The 16,568-nt window shown below is 40.0% G+C and overlaps 1 protein-coding gene across 31 annotated transcripts in view; it reads left to right on the top strand.

The window, feature by feature from the left end:
* Positions 1-16,568, top strand: part of DLG2 (discs large MAGUK scaffold protein 2) — a 2,231,561-nt gene that overhangs the window by 1,352,548 nt on the left and 862,445 nt on the right. For 30 of the 31 annotated variants that reach the window (XM_043918879.1, XM_043918871.1, XM_043918860.1 and 27 more), the window contains one exon: positions 14,200-14,253. In XM_043918879.1, coding sequence (XP_043774814.1) covers positions 14,200-14,253 — 54 coding nt within the window. Of the gene's footprint in view, positions 1-14,199; positions 14,254-16,568 lie in introns of those variants that run through there. The other variant, XM_043919105.1, reaches the window with a different exon arrangement.

Below are 16,568 nucleotides of genomic sequence, written 5' to 3'. Positions count from 1 at the left end.
ATCTCCTGGAGGAGGGCACGGTAAACTACACCAGTATTCTTACCTGGAAATCCCATGAACAGAGGGGCCTGGCAGGCTGCAGTCCATCGGGTCACACGGAGTCGGACACAACTGAAGTGATTTCACATGTGCATGCACATCATTTATAAGAAAATTGAAGTGGCCGGGATCAAAAGTGGTTAAGTAGTAAAACATGGCCTAGTAGGGCCAGACTCTCATTCTAGTGCACTTTTGCTCAGATTAATAGTTTTTGCTACTTAAAAAGTCTAGGTCTGAATCCTAGCTCTAACACTTGCTATCTTGGGAAAATGCTTCACTTCTCTGTACCTCAGTTTCATCCTCTCTAAAATTATATATTATACAAATATTTTTTAAGTGTGTGATTTAAATGAAATAATGTGAATTAAACCCTTAGTACAATGGCTAAGCAAAGTGCCCAGTAAGGGTTGCCATTATTAATATTGCAAATTTTTAACATTAGCCCACCTGTATCCTTTTACAGTTTGCAGAAGGTTTTTTTGTTTGTTTTGCATAGTTTTTAATCCTTGATCCCATTTGCTTCTCAAAGAAGCACATGAGGTTGACCAAATGATTTCCAATTTCCATTTGTAATTAAACAGAAAGTTTCAGAGAGGTTATTGACTAAGACCATTGTATGAGTGAGAAAAGATGTCTTAAATATTTATTAGATGACCCAAATCCTAAACCCTTTTTATTACTATCTTACTAATAAAAGTGAAGTTAGTATTAAATTCAGGAATCATCCAACTCTTTATTTATAGTTGGGCGTAGCCTTAGAATAATTTAGGGAGTTAGGTGACCTGATCGAGTTCTGCAGTGGTGCAGCAGTCCCCAGCAGGCCTCATCTGCTGAAGCCAAGGGCAGGGCTGGGGGATGTTCTTCCCTTAACATAAAAACATTACATGCAAGTGATTTTTGTCAAGTTAGAATAGGCAAGGAGGGCTCATGAGATGTCAGGCTGCAAACATTATATTCGTAAGGAAGTCATCATCTCCTTTCCAGTTGGTTGGGGAAATCCTTTACAGAACGAATGAAGGTTCCAACGTGTCTGAGTTCACAATTCCAGTGGACAAAGTGGTCTAAAAGAACAGAGGAGAGTCAGCCTTGAAAGCATCATTTCACTCTCCACCTTGTGACAGAGTCCCCATGCGCCAGAGAACAGCCTCCTCTCTGCCTTCTGTCCCTTCATTCCGTTCTTCTCTCTTATGCCTATCTTCTTTCCTCTAGCCCACAGCAACAGGTAATATTCCTTCATCTTCCCTCTGATACACAGAATGGTGGCATTATCCTAGGCCCAGGAGGAAGTAAATTGGCAAAGAGAACCCTTGCTTTGCAGAATAACCGAGGGTAAGAAAGCCCATTGGAAAACTGAGAAACCCAAATAACATTGGCATGGCCACTCTGGGAAGCTGAGACAGCTGTGGGGCTAGGAACTGGGTGGCATTTTGGACCTAGAAATCTGTAGGCTCTTGGCTGTGGGGCAAAGAGTTCATTGCCTAGTCAATGACAATATACAAACACATCTGCAGAATATGTTCTTTGGCACCAGCAAATGTTGGCAATGTTTAGCCAACCTCTATTTTTCTAGTCCCCATTCACTTCTCCTTTTAATCTATTCTTTCCCCTTGTTTTTCCTCACTGAAAATGATTTCAAATAAGACATTGCTTTTGAAGAAAAATGGGTAGATGTGAGATTGATAGATGTACAGATGTTTTCAGAATTTAAAATAAGGGAAATTGATCTAAAATGTTGTCTACTCTGTTGCTGCCACAACCCAGGCCAAGTGCCATCATTTAAAAGCAGGTATTGAAACATTTTTCAGACACAACAGGAACATAAGCACCTTATCTCTTACTAGTAGTGAAGCAGTAAACCAAACTCACACCTCCTCTTCATCTTTCTGCGTTACATTTTACCCCCTCTCACACACACACACACACACACACAAATATTCTAGATATGAAATATTTTAAGACTTTCTCCATGACTGTTACATTTTAAACTTTGAGCATATGATCTACTGTCAAATTATGGTTAGTAGGGGGTAAAAATGAAAACAGACCTTAGATGTTAGGAAACCTTAGAGTTAAGGCTTATAGCACATGGAGAAAGGCAAGAATGGAAGAAAGAGCTTGGTGATAATTTTCTGTTTCACTTCAAATCTTTTTGACTCTTTAATATGGCAGAGAATTCTTTGCCACTAATTGCATGGTCATGAGGGCAGAAAATTAACTGCTTCATTAAAAAGAATCTAGGCTCTAAATATCATACAAAATATAGATTATGAAAATAATCATAAATAGCTTTTTTAAGGTGCCTCGTTTAAGACATACAAAACCTCATCCTTTTTCTAGTTAATTAGAAGATACTTTTATTATTGATCTTTTCCTGATTCGACTTTTGTCTTATTTTTTGCATGCCTTTCTTAATGCCATGTCTTCTGACTTTCTGTATCTGAATGATAAGAGCAGAGGTCATCATTATCCAGAACGGTGACTTGTATAGCATCCTGCCTTCTTTCCAATATTTCCCAGCAGATCAAAATCTATGATGAATGAAATCAGATCCTTGATGAGACAGACTCTTAGAGGTTATCCATTTCACTCTTTACTCCTCAAATATAAAAATAAATTGGGAGGCTCACTGTATTGACTTTTCATCCTGAGATACAGAATTTGCTGGGTCTAAAACTGAGATCTCCTAATTCCCCATCATCCATCTTTATGCCAGTGACATAATCCCGTGGCTGGATTGTGGTTATTTCCAGGGAGCTAGAGTACCTGATTTTTTTTTCTTTTTCTTTTTTTTTTAACTTTTTGTTTTGTATTGGGGTATAGCCCATTAACAATGTTGTGATAGTTTCAAGTGGACAGGGAAGGGACTTGGCCATACATATACATGTATCCATTCTCCCCCCAAATCCCCTTCTATCCAGGCTGCTACATAACATTGAGCAGAGTTCCATGTGTTATATAATAGATCCTTGTTGGTTATCCATTTTAAATATAGCAGTGGTGCATATCTATGATTTTTGAGAGCCATGCAGGACCTACCTGAGATGTCAGGTTGACCCCATTATAAATAACTTGAAACATTTTAATATTAAAAAAATGGATGGATATGCAGTAAAATATATTAAAAGCTACATGAATTTTTAAAAAGATAAAACATGAGACTTCAAATAAATGCTGTTTGAGATGGATTTTGGGGATATATCTTCACACTTACCTGAAAAATTCAAGAAATTCTTAGGATGCCATTTTACTTTTTTCACAATGTTTTGAGTCCTTAGCTTTTTCACCAGATTCCATGCTTCCTCCCACCTCCCCAACTTCTAGAATGCACAGTGAGGTAATAAATTAGAGCAGGGAACATTCCCTTGCTCCAATGGACTCGGAGTGAAAAAGAGTGAGTCTTGGCTCCACTAATTTTGAAGTCTTGTGACCTTGGGCAATTTCGTTACAGGTTCATGCCTCACTTCCCCTATCTGCATAATGAGCATAATTGTAGCATGCAACTCAGAGGCTTGTAATGAGAAGTAGCAAAGAATGAGTGTAAAGGACCAGCATATGGTAGGCATGGAAGAATCTTTCTGTTTATAACTTTCCTTAAATTACATGCCATGGTTCAGAATAGCATGGTCTGCAGTGCCTGGCAGCTCCGGACACTCCCATCAACAGCGCTGGCCGTGTGGCACAGCGGCTTGTCACCAGAGGGCAGTTACCTCCTTCTACCCGTTGCACTTTCATCTCACAGGTTTCTCATCAATCTTTTATTTATTTTTTTTTCTTTCAACTGGGTTATGGTTGCTTTACAATGTTGTATTGGTTTCTACCGTACAGCAAAGAGAATCAGCTCTATGTGTACAAACACCCTGTCCCTCTTGAGCCTGCCCGCCACCCCTCTCCACCCCAGCCCTCTAGGTCACCACGGAGCACCGGACTGAGTTCCCTGTGCAAGTTCCCACTAGCCATCTGTTTTATACATGATAATGTGTATATGTCCCTCCCAATATCCCAATTCATCCCCCCAACCCATCCCCATGTTCACACACCTGTTCTCGACATCTGAGTCTCTGTTCCTGTCCTGCAGATGGTTACATCTATACCGTTTTTCTAGATTCCACATATATGCATAAATATACAATATTTGTTTCTCTCTCTCTGACTTTCTAGGTCCATCCACATCTTTACAAATAACCCAATTTTGTTCCTTTTTTATGGTTGAATAATATTATTTCATTGTGTATATGTACCACATCTTCTTTATCCCTCCATCTGTTGATGGACATTTAGGTTCCTTATCTCTTGTTGCTGTGGTTCTAGTTCCAAAGGTCTTCTTGCCTGGAAGGTTCCATAGACAAAGGAATCTGGTGGGCTGTAGTCCATGGGATCGCAAAAAGTAGGACACGACTGAGCACATATGCCAAAAACCCGTTAACGAACATCTTTTGAGTATATTGTAGGCTAAGCACTGTTAGGAGTGTTGGTGGAAATGGCTGGTGAAGAAATGAAGTAGGATGAGGGCCCTGCCATCACAGTGGTTTCGTCAAGGAGATTAAAAGTATCATGCATGAGCCACTTAACCGTCAACACGTGTAAGAACAGAAAGAAGTGTTCGTTAAGAATGGCAGAACTTGGTGCTTTGACATAACTTCTTTTCTACTATATTTATAGTTTAATGTGAACTGTAGTTCAATTGATGAATGTTTTAAAATTTGGGAGGAGCAGGATGGATAGACTGACACCTGCCGTGGATTGAGGAAGCTCTCACAGAGAGTCTGGGACTTTAGATTGTCCTTGCAGGGTGGATGGAGTTTGGTTAGGAAGATAAGAAAGGGGATGGTGGTTGCTTCAGGATGTGGCGGGGACGAAAGAAATGTCAACAGTGACCTTATGGTAGGCATCAACAAGGTGTCTGCTTGGAGTAGTTAGAGTTATGTCCCAGTGGAAGAAAGGAGACAACAGAAGGGAAATAAACAGAAGTCATTGATAGGTCACCCACTGTGGGCAAGGCCCTGATCCAGATACTACAGAAGAAGTGGTGATGAACCAGGTGTTTGACAGCTTGCTCAGAATTCTGATACCTGAAACTGGAAAAATACACCTGCACTGGGAAGAGTATAGCTCTTTGATGGCTTCACAACATGGAGCATTTGGTATCCACATAGTTCTTTCCAGGAATAACACCATGCAAGTGAAACAGTGAAATAAGCAGGTATTGTGATTGTGGCATGGGGCACATTGACCAACCCACATCTGATATTTGAGCTAATGACTCCATTTTTGGTACACTCTTCATAGGGCATTTGCACACACAAATGAAGCAGTTAGATTTGTAAATGCTCAAGAGTACATCAGTGGGATTTATGGCACCGTGAATGAATAATGGGGTACAGCAATGGGGTTTAGAGTCAGAAGACCTAGGTTTGAATGTCAGCTTTTCTCTAGATGTCTGACTTTGGGAAATTCACTCAGGCACTCTGAGGTTCAGTTTACTTATCTGTAGAATTCTACCAGTCCCTCTGGGGCTCTGTGAAGAATAGATAAAAAGCACAGATAGAAATCTTGCCATATTTCCTGGCACACAGTGGGCATTGGTCAATGAATGATAGTTCCCTTTCCTCTGCTTGTGGGAATGAAATGATCTAATGCACATGGACACACTTCTTAAATTATGAAACATGATATAGGTAGCCAATCTAATATAATATCTAGTTCAGTTTGAGTGATGATCTACAGACCTAGTTTTAGTGAGTCATTTATTTTAGCCTTGTATGCTAAGTTCAAAGAGGTTATGTGGACAGACTGTAGGATGGAGGTTTGAAGAGTCTTCGTAACTAACAGTGCAAGCAATTTTTGTCTGTGGCGTCAAGTTAGATTCATTCTAGAGAAAACTTATAAAGGAAGGGCAACTCTTTAGTTCTGGGTCTTTACTTTCTGTGCCTCATTCTCCAGGCTGGCCCATCTTTTCTGCTCTTGGGTTAAAGAGGTGCCCCATGCAATCTAACTAAGACCCTTAGGATATCATTCATTTTTTGCAGAAGATTATACTACCTTGCATTTTTAGGAGGATCAAGCAGATATGTTCTTACTTTAATCCAAGGGGAAGATATATTTGCAGTGTATTTTTCAAAGATCAGTGAAAGAATGTGTGTTGACTAAAACAGACTTCTGGACACTTACCAGTTTTTAATAGGAAACAGAAGCCAATGTTTTGTAGTCAAGTGTTACCCACTTTGAAACCAGACTAATAGGTTCGACTTTTGACCCTGCTGTTACTGCCCTGATGACCTTGGACAAATTACTTAACATCTATGTACCTCAGTTTTCTGTAAAATGGGGATATTATTATTTTTAGTATTTGAGTTTGGGCAAGTAGAGTTGAATCGAGTTCAAGGCAAACATATATCTGACACTCTTTCTTCTTATTTTCTGAACCTGTCTGGTGATAAGCTAGGTGGATAATCATCCCAGCATTTTATTAAGTGCTGGGGAGAAGAACCAGGGTCTTGGCTTCCTCCGAAGCTGCTCTCTTGAGACTTCTTTCCAAGGACATTAACCCACAGTTACGCCCTGGCCAGCTCAGCCCTGGGCCCTTACGTTGCTCACTCACCCCCTCACCTGTTACCACCTAGCGTTCTCCCCTTTGAGGGGAGTTGTCCTATGTCCCTGCAGGGTCAGTCAGGGCAAATGAGGTGACAGGCCAGAGCCTCTTGGTATTACTATCGGTAATGACTCTTCCAGAGAGGCAATGTGAAAAGGAAGAGAAAATCCCGAAAAGCGAAAAACCACCGCAGTAATAAATAACATAACCTTACAGCTATGGAGCACATCTCTTTCACTTCATGTGCGTTATTCCCCTAGCTAACTCCTTAGGAAATAGGTTAACTGGAAAATAGCATTGTCCCATTTTTAAGTGGGGTTTTGAAAGTGATATAGGGACCTAGAAACCCTCAGAGAATTGGGGAGTTGAATCTGAGTCAGTATGGTGAGAAATTTCTCTTCAGACTGGGAAAGAGAAACTAGCCATTTTCAGGGCAGAAAATAACTGCATTGTTGTTTTTTTTTTTAAGCCTTACCTGGAAAATCTCAGGAGAAGGAATCAGGAGCCAGCTTGTGTTCTGGGCTTGGAAAAGCCTGGGTTGGACACCCGGTTTGGGGCTTCCCTGGTAGCTCAGCTGGTAAAGAATCCACCTGCAATGCAGGAGACCCCGGTTCGATTCCTGGGCCGGGAAGATCCCCTGGAGAAGGGATAGGCTACCCACTCCAGGATTCTTTGGCTTCCCTGGTGGCTCAGCTGGTAAAGAATCTGCCCTCAATGTGGGAGACCTGGGTTCGATCCCTGGGTTGGGAAGATCCCCTGGAGAAGGGAAAGGCTACCCAGTCCAGTATTCTGGCCTGGAGAGTTCCATGGACTGTATAGTCCATGGGGTTGCAGAGTTGGACACAATTGAGCAACTTTCACACTGTGGTACCTCTTAGAATTTCTGACGTCAGGCAAGTGGTTTAGCCACTTTGAGCCTTATTATTATTATTATTATTTTTAACGAGAATGATAAGGTTTTCCTTAGGATATCTTGAGAAGTAAATGCACTGATGTATCTCAAGTATTTATCACAACTGCTGGAACATAGTCATCTTCAACGAGTGCTTAATATTTTGTTATTGTCATTCTTGTTGCTGCTGTCATCCTATCTTCTGTTTTGATACTGAACGATTATGAGCTCTGGGGCATGCCACTTCCTTTCTCTGTCTCCATTTCATATTTGTAAGATGAAGGGTAGAATGATTCTTAAGGCCTCACCTTCAAAGTTTTACATTTCTAGAGTGGATTTGTTCTTCCTGTTTTGTTTTTCCTCTCTCATGTAGCCATCAATATGTCTCCAATCAGTCATTTAACAGTGATTTTCTTTGGAACTTACTCAAAAAAAAAAAAATCCTGATTCAGTCAGCCTGAGTGTGTCTGTGCTTAGCCTAAGGTATCTACAGTCTTGTTCACACAATGCACTAGGGCTCACTGACTGGCCTGGAGTGAGGAGGGCAGGGTTCTGGAACCAGCCCAGATGGAAGTGAACGTCTAATTTGGCTTTCACCTAGCCTCTGAGGTGTTGGTGAATAGTCATCATTAGAATCCAGAGAGTTCTGGTAGAGTTTGTTCCCGTTCTGAAGGGTAGTAGAGCGTGATTGTCAAGAGCATGGATTCTGGCTGGTGGGGAGGGTTAAAACACACACACACACACACACACACACACACACTGCTATAAATAAAATAGATAAAAAGCAAGTACCCACTGTATAGTACAGGGAGCTATGTTCAGTATTTTGTGATAACCTTTAATGGCCTGGAAAATTCCATGGGTGGAGGAGCCTGGTAAGCTACAATCCATGGGATCACAAAGAGTCGGACACGACTGAGCGACTTCACTTTCACTATAATGGCAAAGAACATTGCACACGTGTCTGTAGAGATGCATAATTGAATCACTTTCTGCACACCTGAAACTAACAGCATTGTAAATTAACTGAGCTTCAATTTTTTTAACGGTTAAAAAATAAAATATAGCTTAGAAAAAAAGAACAGAAACTCTGAGCCAGACTATCAGATTATTTGGGTTTGAAGATGGATTTATCAGATGTATGGCTTTGGGAAAGTTACCTAACCTGTATTTTCTCACCTGTAAATTGAGAACAACAGTGTCTCATTGGGTTATTTGATAGTTAATTAAATTAATTAATATAAACAGATGTAGTAAAGTGCTTGCCTTTAGTATTATCCATCCCAGTGTTACTATATCAGGTAACTGGTTGTAATGGGGTTTCTTCCGTTCCTCTATTATGTTGGCCCATTCTGGAAATTTAAAAATGTGATGTGGTTGGGAGTGGAGTGGACCCCTGCCTCAGTTTACTGCCTTTAGTTCTCTGCTTTACTGGAACCCTTTCTTTTCTCTCCTTCTTTCCTGCAATCTGTTGGGAGGAGTCACACATCCCTAGTTGTTGTCAGGGTCCTAATCTTACTTGAAGAACACACCGGGATTTGAAAGATCTACTTGAAAGATCGTCACTACCTAAAGATTCCAGGTAGTGATGATGCTCAACCAAGCAATTGCAGATCTTTCAAGGAGAGAAGAGAAAGGATTCCAGGAAAGCAGAGAACTAGAGGCAGTGAACTGAGGCAGGAATCCTCCCACCCCCAACCACATCACATTTTTGAATTTCCAAAATGGGCCAACATAATAGAGGATTAGGAAGAAAACCTAATAAAAATAAAATTATCCTGAGTTTGGCTTTTTGCATACCAATTCCATATTTAATGGCAGACCTCTTATTTCAGGCCTGATGGGGTATGTGGGTAGTAACCCCCATGTTCTATTTCCCTGGTTGGAATTGGGACATGATCTGATTAGGGTTCACCCCGATGGCAGTCCTCTTTGTGATTATGAAGCTAAAGGACAATTACTGTGATATCTTGGAGCAGTCAGTCTATGCCAGCTAATATTTATCTTGAGCTTCTGAGATCTCTACTTGTCTCACTACAATCATATACACACACAAATGGGCTCGTTTTAAAATTTTCAGTGGCTTCCATTTTAGTCTTCATGCCGCACTGTAGAAAGAGCCTGTGTTACTTCTTGTCTCTTCAGGAGCCTTGTTCTTTAAGTCTGAGAAGATAAGCCAAAGATGCTGGGCCCCCAAAACAGCTCATGAGTTATTCTTGCCATATTTTACCTCCTGTTTAAGTTGGCCTACTGACAGCCAGCTGCCTTCTGCTGGCATGTTCCAGGTCAGCTGAGATCCCTGCACAATCCCTAGCCACATCAATGTTTTTATTCAGTTCCTAGTGTATTTAGGTCACTTAGCTGTGTGGGTTTCTCTCCGTTTCTACTTTGCTGCTTAAAAGTTTAGTTATAGGGGCTTCCTTGGTGGTCCAGTGGTTAATACTTTTATCTTTCTGTGCAGGGGATGTGGGTTCAATCCCTGGTCAGGGAACTAAGATCCCATATGCCTTGTGGCCAGAAAAAAAAAAATATTGTAACAAATTCAATAAAAGACATTAAACAATGGTCCACATTAAAAAACAAACAAACAAAAAAGAACTTTAAAAAAAAGTTTAAGTATAGGCCTGGATTCAGTCTTCTGACCTTCCCACTGGTTAGCCTGTGCTTATTAGCAATAAGCCTCACAGACTGTGTTATTTGACCCACCAGCCTCTCTACCACCCCTGCCGATACCTTGCTTGAAGAGGCTTCCTCTGGCTTGGTGACCACCTACCCATTTATGTCAGAGATATTTCACACATCTGGCACTTAACAAATGTAACATCAGTGGGAATTAATGAACTCCTTTGAAAATGTGCATTCATTATGTAAGACTCTTTATTAGTTACATTATCTTGGTGGCAAGCGATAGAAGTTTAGTTTTTCATTTCCTATCATGAGCAAAGTTAATGATGTACTATTTGACTATCCCATGGAATTCAAGGACAGGGAGGTAACAGGAATTTATGAATAACTTGATCTATTAATTTGGATTGTATCAGTATTTTCTCTGCTTCCTTCTTTCTTCCCTCTGATTAGCTTTATTCTTCCCCCTTCCTGTAAACTGGCTTTTTCCACATGGAAGAGAATGTAATATAAAAGGCAAGCCCTTCATGTCTTATAGTTTGGGTCACCCAAGTGAGATTCATTTTCTTAAGCCTTTATGTTTACATTCAGACAAGCCTTTAAGCTTCTGATTTAAAGGTCTTCTTTTATCATATTTGGTAGTGATAACTCTCTCCAGTTAATGGAAGTTAGCATCTTAAAGGAAAATGCTGAAATCTGCTAAATCAACCATTTGATTTAGGGGTTTCACTAAAGAGGATATTCTGTTTGGAGAGAGAGAGAGTGTGTATGGCAAGACAGTGTGGAGATGACGCTTAGTGCTTTAGTTATCAACGTACCTGGGGAATTGGTTTTCATATGCAGAAACCAAAGTAGGCATGGACTCACATGGTCTCAAAGGCGAGAAAAGAAACAGGAAGCAGGACAAGCCAACACAGCATCTGGTGAGAAAAGCACATTCATGGGCCATGCCCAGAATTCTCCTGTCCTCTGTACTGCTCCCGCTTGGGGCAGTTATTCTCTGCTCCTCTGCACCATTGAGCACCCGACAGATTATAAGAAGCTTCAGAGAAAATGGTCTGGGGGAGGGCTCTGAGAGTTCTGGAGCAGAGCAATGGGGTTTTCAGAAAGCCTCATGTAGCAGCTCAGTGGGGGCATTGTGCTATTCAGAACAGCCCACCCTGGCGTCTCCTTGGCACTTGCATTAGGGAGTTGCCAGTGTCAGATGTATGTGATATATGTGTGTTCTCACACAACCCACAGACATTTGTTCGTGCATTTTTAGTGACTGTCATAGATGTAGGAATTAACTACGCTTCTAGATCTTTTTAGCACCAAGAAGGAACAGTGAGCTTTTCGCATTACACAGATTGTACTTCAAGGTTCACAGACTTTACATCCTGCATTTATGAACTAATTATTATTTCAAAAAACTGGATAATTCAATGTTAATGACTGGTTAAAGAAAGAAGATGATAGTAGATATTGGAAAGTCATCACAGTTTTGTTGGTAACATAAGATCATCTCAGAAATGCTTTCCAGATCTTACAAAGAGATATTTCCTGTGTACTATACTTTATAGCTTCACTTAGTCAATATTTCCTAAGTATTTACTGAGCTCTTTCTGTGTACCCAGGTGCTGTGAAAAATTATAGGAAAATAAATAATCCTTGTTGTTGCAAGTGTCTAACTGAAAGACCAAATTTACATCCATGAAATGGAAAGTAGCAACAGAAACATACAAAAGTGATAAATGGCGTTGTATAGGGAATGGATCTATGTATAAAATTTATTTCCAGACCACATGAATGCAATTTATAAGAGGGTAAAATGAGTTGAAAGTCCCAAATCAAACCAAAGCATATTTTTTGATCAAAGTATAGTAGATAACAAGGAGAAATACAAGTACTGGGTGTGATACTCAGAAAGTTTTCAGTAGTCTAGTCAAGGAAACAAGATGGAAGTCTTTTGGGAGTCCCAGGAGCCAATTAGAAAGCATAGAAGAAGCATCATCAAAACTAAAAACCAGAAACCATCAAGGAATTACCAGATGTGGCTTTCAACATCTACTATGCAAGACCCTGCAGCATTTCTTACCTTCAAGGTGGTCTTTGCTTTGCCTGGGTCTTACTGGCTGGTCTAGTTAGAGATCTCAAATAACTGTAGGACCCCAGTGGTAGAGACCCCTAGGTAATGGACTCATAAAACAGCATAGTGTGGAAAAGTGGATTTTGAGGTCAGAGAGGCTGCTGTGAAATCTCAGCTCTCATTTTCTCTGAACCTCAGTTTTCTCATCTGTATCATAGGGATATTAACAATAATGCCTCATCAGTATGGTTTTGTGGAGATTATATGAGGATATGTATGCATATTATTATAAATGGACAAGTAATATGTATTTAATAAATGGTGATTTTCACGACCTAATCAGGTCTCTTTAGTGCAACTGTGGCACTAGCATAGCACTGAGATTACAGGGACAGAAACAGTGCACAAACCATCCAGTAACATTATATCCTTATGATAGTCCATCTTTAAGGTCATTAGCTAGTTAACACTATTTAATATTGATTGTGAAATTTACATTTATAAAGCCCATTCAAATATAGCACCTCATTTATTTTTCAGACAACCTTTTTAGAAAGTTATTATTTCTATTTCCATTTTACAGAGAAGGAAAATGAGGCAAAGAGAGTTAGTGGGCTTACCTCCAGATCAGATTACCAAGAAGTTGCTGAGCCCCCAAATCATATAATCAGGAAGTTGTTAAACCAAACCTGAGCCCAGGTCTTCTGACTCCAAACCTCATGTTCATCTCCCTATGCTACAGGCTTAACAGTTTTGGGGTAGGTTACAGTGGAAACTTTCTCCAAAGCCCATGTTTATCCACAAGGTACTTGCTATTAGGAGTTAACAAGTAAACCATGACTATTTAGTCGACCCACTATGTAGACGTGTGAAGCAGGGTCGTGTTTTCAATGACCAATGATTTTAGTTAAAACTTGGAACTCTGTTCTATAAAATCTGCTGGATTGCCATGTGTTTTGTCTTTTGATTAGGATCCCATAGACATAGACTGACATTAGAAAGCTGTTAACTCTTGTTAACTCCAGAGGGCACAGTTAATGAAATGTCCCCAAAGTTGAGCACTTGCGCAAACTACCGTGAAGTATAGGACAGCTCCCGATTAATCATGGTGAGACCATTTCCTCTATCTAAATGAAATCTGCAATTTGGGAAGGAGATTAAAGATCCTTAGGGGGATGAAGGAAAAGTTGCTGTGAAAAGTCTAGAAACCAGAAAATAGATCTGCTCAATATTCATGAAGTCAGATTGGCTGATGCAAATAGATTGCAATCTCTTATTTTCTAATGACTTGGCTTGTAGCACTCCTATATCAGTTTTACACAGATTCAGATTCCTACTCATCTTTAAAAGGAATGGCTGCATTTTGTAGTTTTTTTTTTTTTAAAGAACTTTAGCATATCTAATACAATTTTCTGCCATGTTTGACTAATTTTTAATTTTCTACCTAAGGGTTTCTAAAGCATATTTTCAAAGGTATATAAATGATAAAGAAAAAAATGTGACCAGCATATGAAATAGGTGAACATATGTAAAATGCCAAAAAGTGAATGCTTCTATTTTGCATCGTATACAATGTTCTCACAAAAGCCAGTTTAAAGAAAAGAGTTATAGTGTTAGGTTTAATTTTGCTTCCATGAGAGAAAAAATCAAAATCCTTTAGCACAGCCATTTCATAAAGAAATGTTTGACTCCTTGCCAAAGTTATTAGAAGTCATTGCCTCTTACACTGCACAAATCCTCATGTCCTTGCCTTTTCAGTTCTGTGCTTACTTCATTTTATTATGTGGTCAATGTAGCAAACAAATATTTGAAGGAAGGAGGGTGAAGGGAACTCTGATTCATTTCATTTATACCCCTAGCAGCTGACACAGTACCCATGCAGGTTCTCAAGAAATATTGTTGAGCTCTTGGTTAAATAAGTTAACAGATCCTATCTCAGAATAGACTACTTGTTATTTAAAAAATTTTTCTACTTCTCTTTTTTAGGCCAGCCCTGCTCCTATAATTGTCAACACAGACACTTTGGACACGATTCCTTATGTAAGTAACATTTTTATTAAGACTATCTTTAAAAACTGGTAGAACTTAATCAACAGAATTTAAAATACAGTACATATTCAGTTTCAGCCAATCCAGATAATCTCATGAAATGATGTATAGAATGAGCTTTGTGCATTTTCTTTAGAAATTTTCTAACAGCTTAGGCATGCTGATATTTTCCTCTTTCATTCATTGTTTTGTAAAACACAAGGGTCTATCATGAGGAAAAAACAAGCTGATTATGATCAAATATTATTAGTTTCTTTGGTGTTCACTGAAAAGAGATTGAATGGTCTGTCAAAAGATAAACAAACTTTTCGGGTTTCTTAGTAAAGGTATACCCAAATCAATTTCTTTGATAGAATCTGGGTAATCTGGATATAATATGTGATCAATAAATACTTGATGGATTTTGCTAAGCTGCTAATAAGAATTGGAGCAAAACTTTGTGAAGGGAAAGTCTATCTATATGTATCTATATATAATATACAATAAGATGTATGGTTTTATAGAAACATGGAGCATGAGATAATAGGAACAGGCAGGTCAGTAAAGCTCCAGGTTCTTATTCTGAAATATAACCACTATGATGGCCAAAATTCTCAACGACAGAGTCTGGCTGGGTGGGAGTGACTGAAACGTGGGGCAAAGCACAGTGTGGGTGAGTGGTTGACTTAGGGAGGTCTCACAGAGCTTCAAGAGTGGCCCTAACCGATACGGTAGGGGAGAGTAATTTAGAATGATGGGACAGATTCAGATGCCTGCAAATAAAAGGTTTGAGGCAATGAGAAGGGCTGCAGGCATAATGGACAAGAACAAATACAACGTGGTCTTTGATATTAAATGAGTACAAAGTGCTTGGTGAGTACTGGCTATTCTCAGTTTTAGACCCTAACCTCTAATGCCCACAAGGACCGAGCACATCACAGAAACAGATGGATCAGGAAGCAGGGGGAGAGTCGGGAATAGAGAGCACATGACTTTCCAAAGGTGGGGGGATGTCGCAGCAACTTGGCTCCACTGGATGGGTCCCAAAGGGAAATGGGACCAAGAGTTCCCAGATCATTCCATTTTTCAAGAGAAGTCAGAAGTTTGAATTTTTTATACAGTTTTGCAGGCAACTAACTCTCAGAAGTTCAAACTCTATGTGTACCAACCAAAGCATGTCTAGTCTAAAGGCTCTCCTTTGGGAAATACCTGCCTCAGAGGAACTGAAAGTCTTGAGCAGATTCTGCAAGCCAGACTGGGCCGCAGGGGAGCGGGGTGCCAGAACTGGAGTACGAGGCTGGGACTTGGTTACAGGGACAAGTGATTAAAACTGGGACGCAGGGTCAGGACAAGAATAACAGCAAGCTTGACTTCATGCTGAATCACCTGAACTGCTGAACTAGGGCTTCTTAAATCTCTCTGAACAAGAGTCATTTGGGGTCATGCTGGAAATGGGGTTAGGAATCGAGTGGCCCCAGTTGTGGAAAGTAAAGGACTCTGTTGGAAGGAAGCAAAGCAATTATTAAAGACACATAATGTTCCTATTCTCTCTCACACACTCTTTCTGCTTTCCTTTATTTATCAAAGATTTGTATCTGGATTGGGCTTTCCTGGTGGCTCAGTGATAAGGAATCTGCCTACCAATGCAAGAGATATGGGTTCAATCCCTGGGTCAGGAAGATCCCCTGGAGAAGGCAGTGATAGCCCACACCAATATTCTTGCCTGAAAATCCCAGGACAGAGGTGCCTGGTGGGCTACAGTCCATGGGGTCACGAAAAAGTTGAACATGACTTAATGACTAAACAACAAATGTCTGGATTACTGTATACTGACATTGTTTTAAGTGCTTAACAAATATTAACTCGGTTAATCCTCATAACAACCTTATGAGACAGGTACTATTGATTTCTCCATTTTACAGATGAGAAAACTGAGTAATAAAGAGATTAAGTAACTGTCTCGGAATTGCATAGGAAAAAGCTGAACCAAGAAGGCACCTGGGTGTCCTGGCTGTAGAGTGTGCGGTCTTACTTATCTCTGATCTTGTGACTGCTTGTTTCTACTTTCCCTCCCTCCTTTTCTGCCTCTCAGCTTGAGAACAAAGTTTTCTCATTTACCCCTTGGCAACATGCAGCTTTGGGTGGAAGACAATTTGTCACAGGGGCTTCAATACTCTTGGGAGAGGGATGCGCGCGCGCACACACACACACATGTATATAATTGTATGTATTATTGTATATATTATATATAATACATATATAAAAGGATTCTATGTCTTTATTATAGTAAATCTCTTTACTATATCCATTGGCACCATCCAAAGCAG

This window comes from Cervus elaphus, chromosome 2, assembly GCF_910594005.1.
Source record: "Cervus elaphus chromosome 2, mCerEla1.1, whole genome shotgun sequence".
In the NCBI taxonomy this organism is placed as follows: Eukaryota; Metazoa; Chordata; class Mammalia; order Artiodactyla; family Cervidae; genus Cervus; species Cervus elaphus.
The sequence above is the reverse complement of the archived record's forward strand: the minus strand, read 5'-3'. Positions and strand labels throughout refer to the sequence as shown.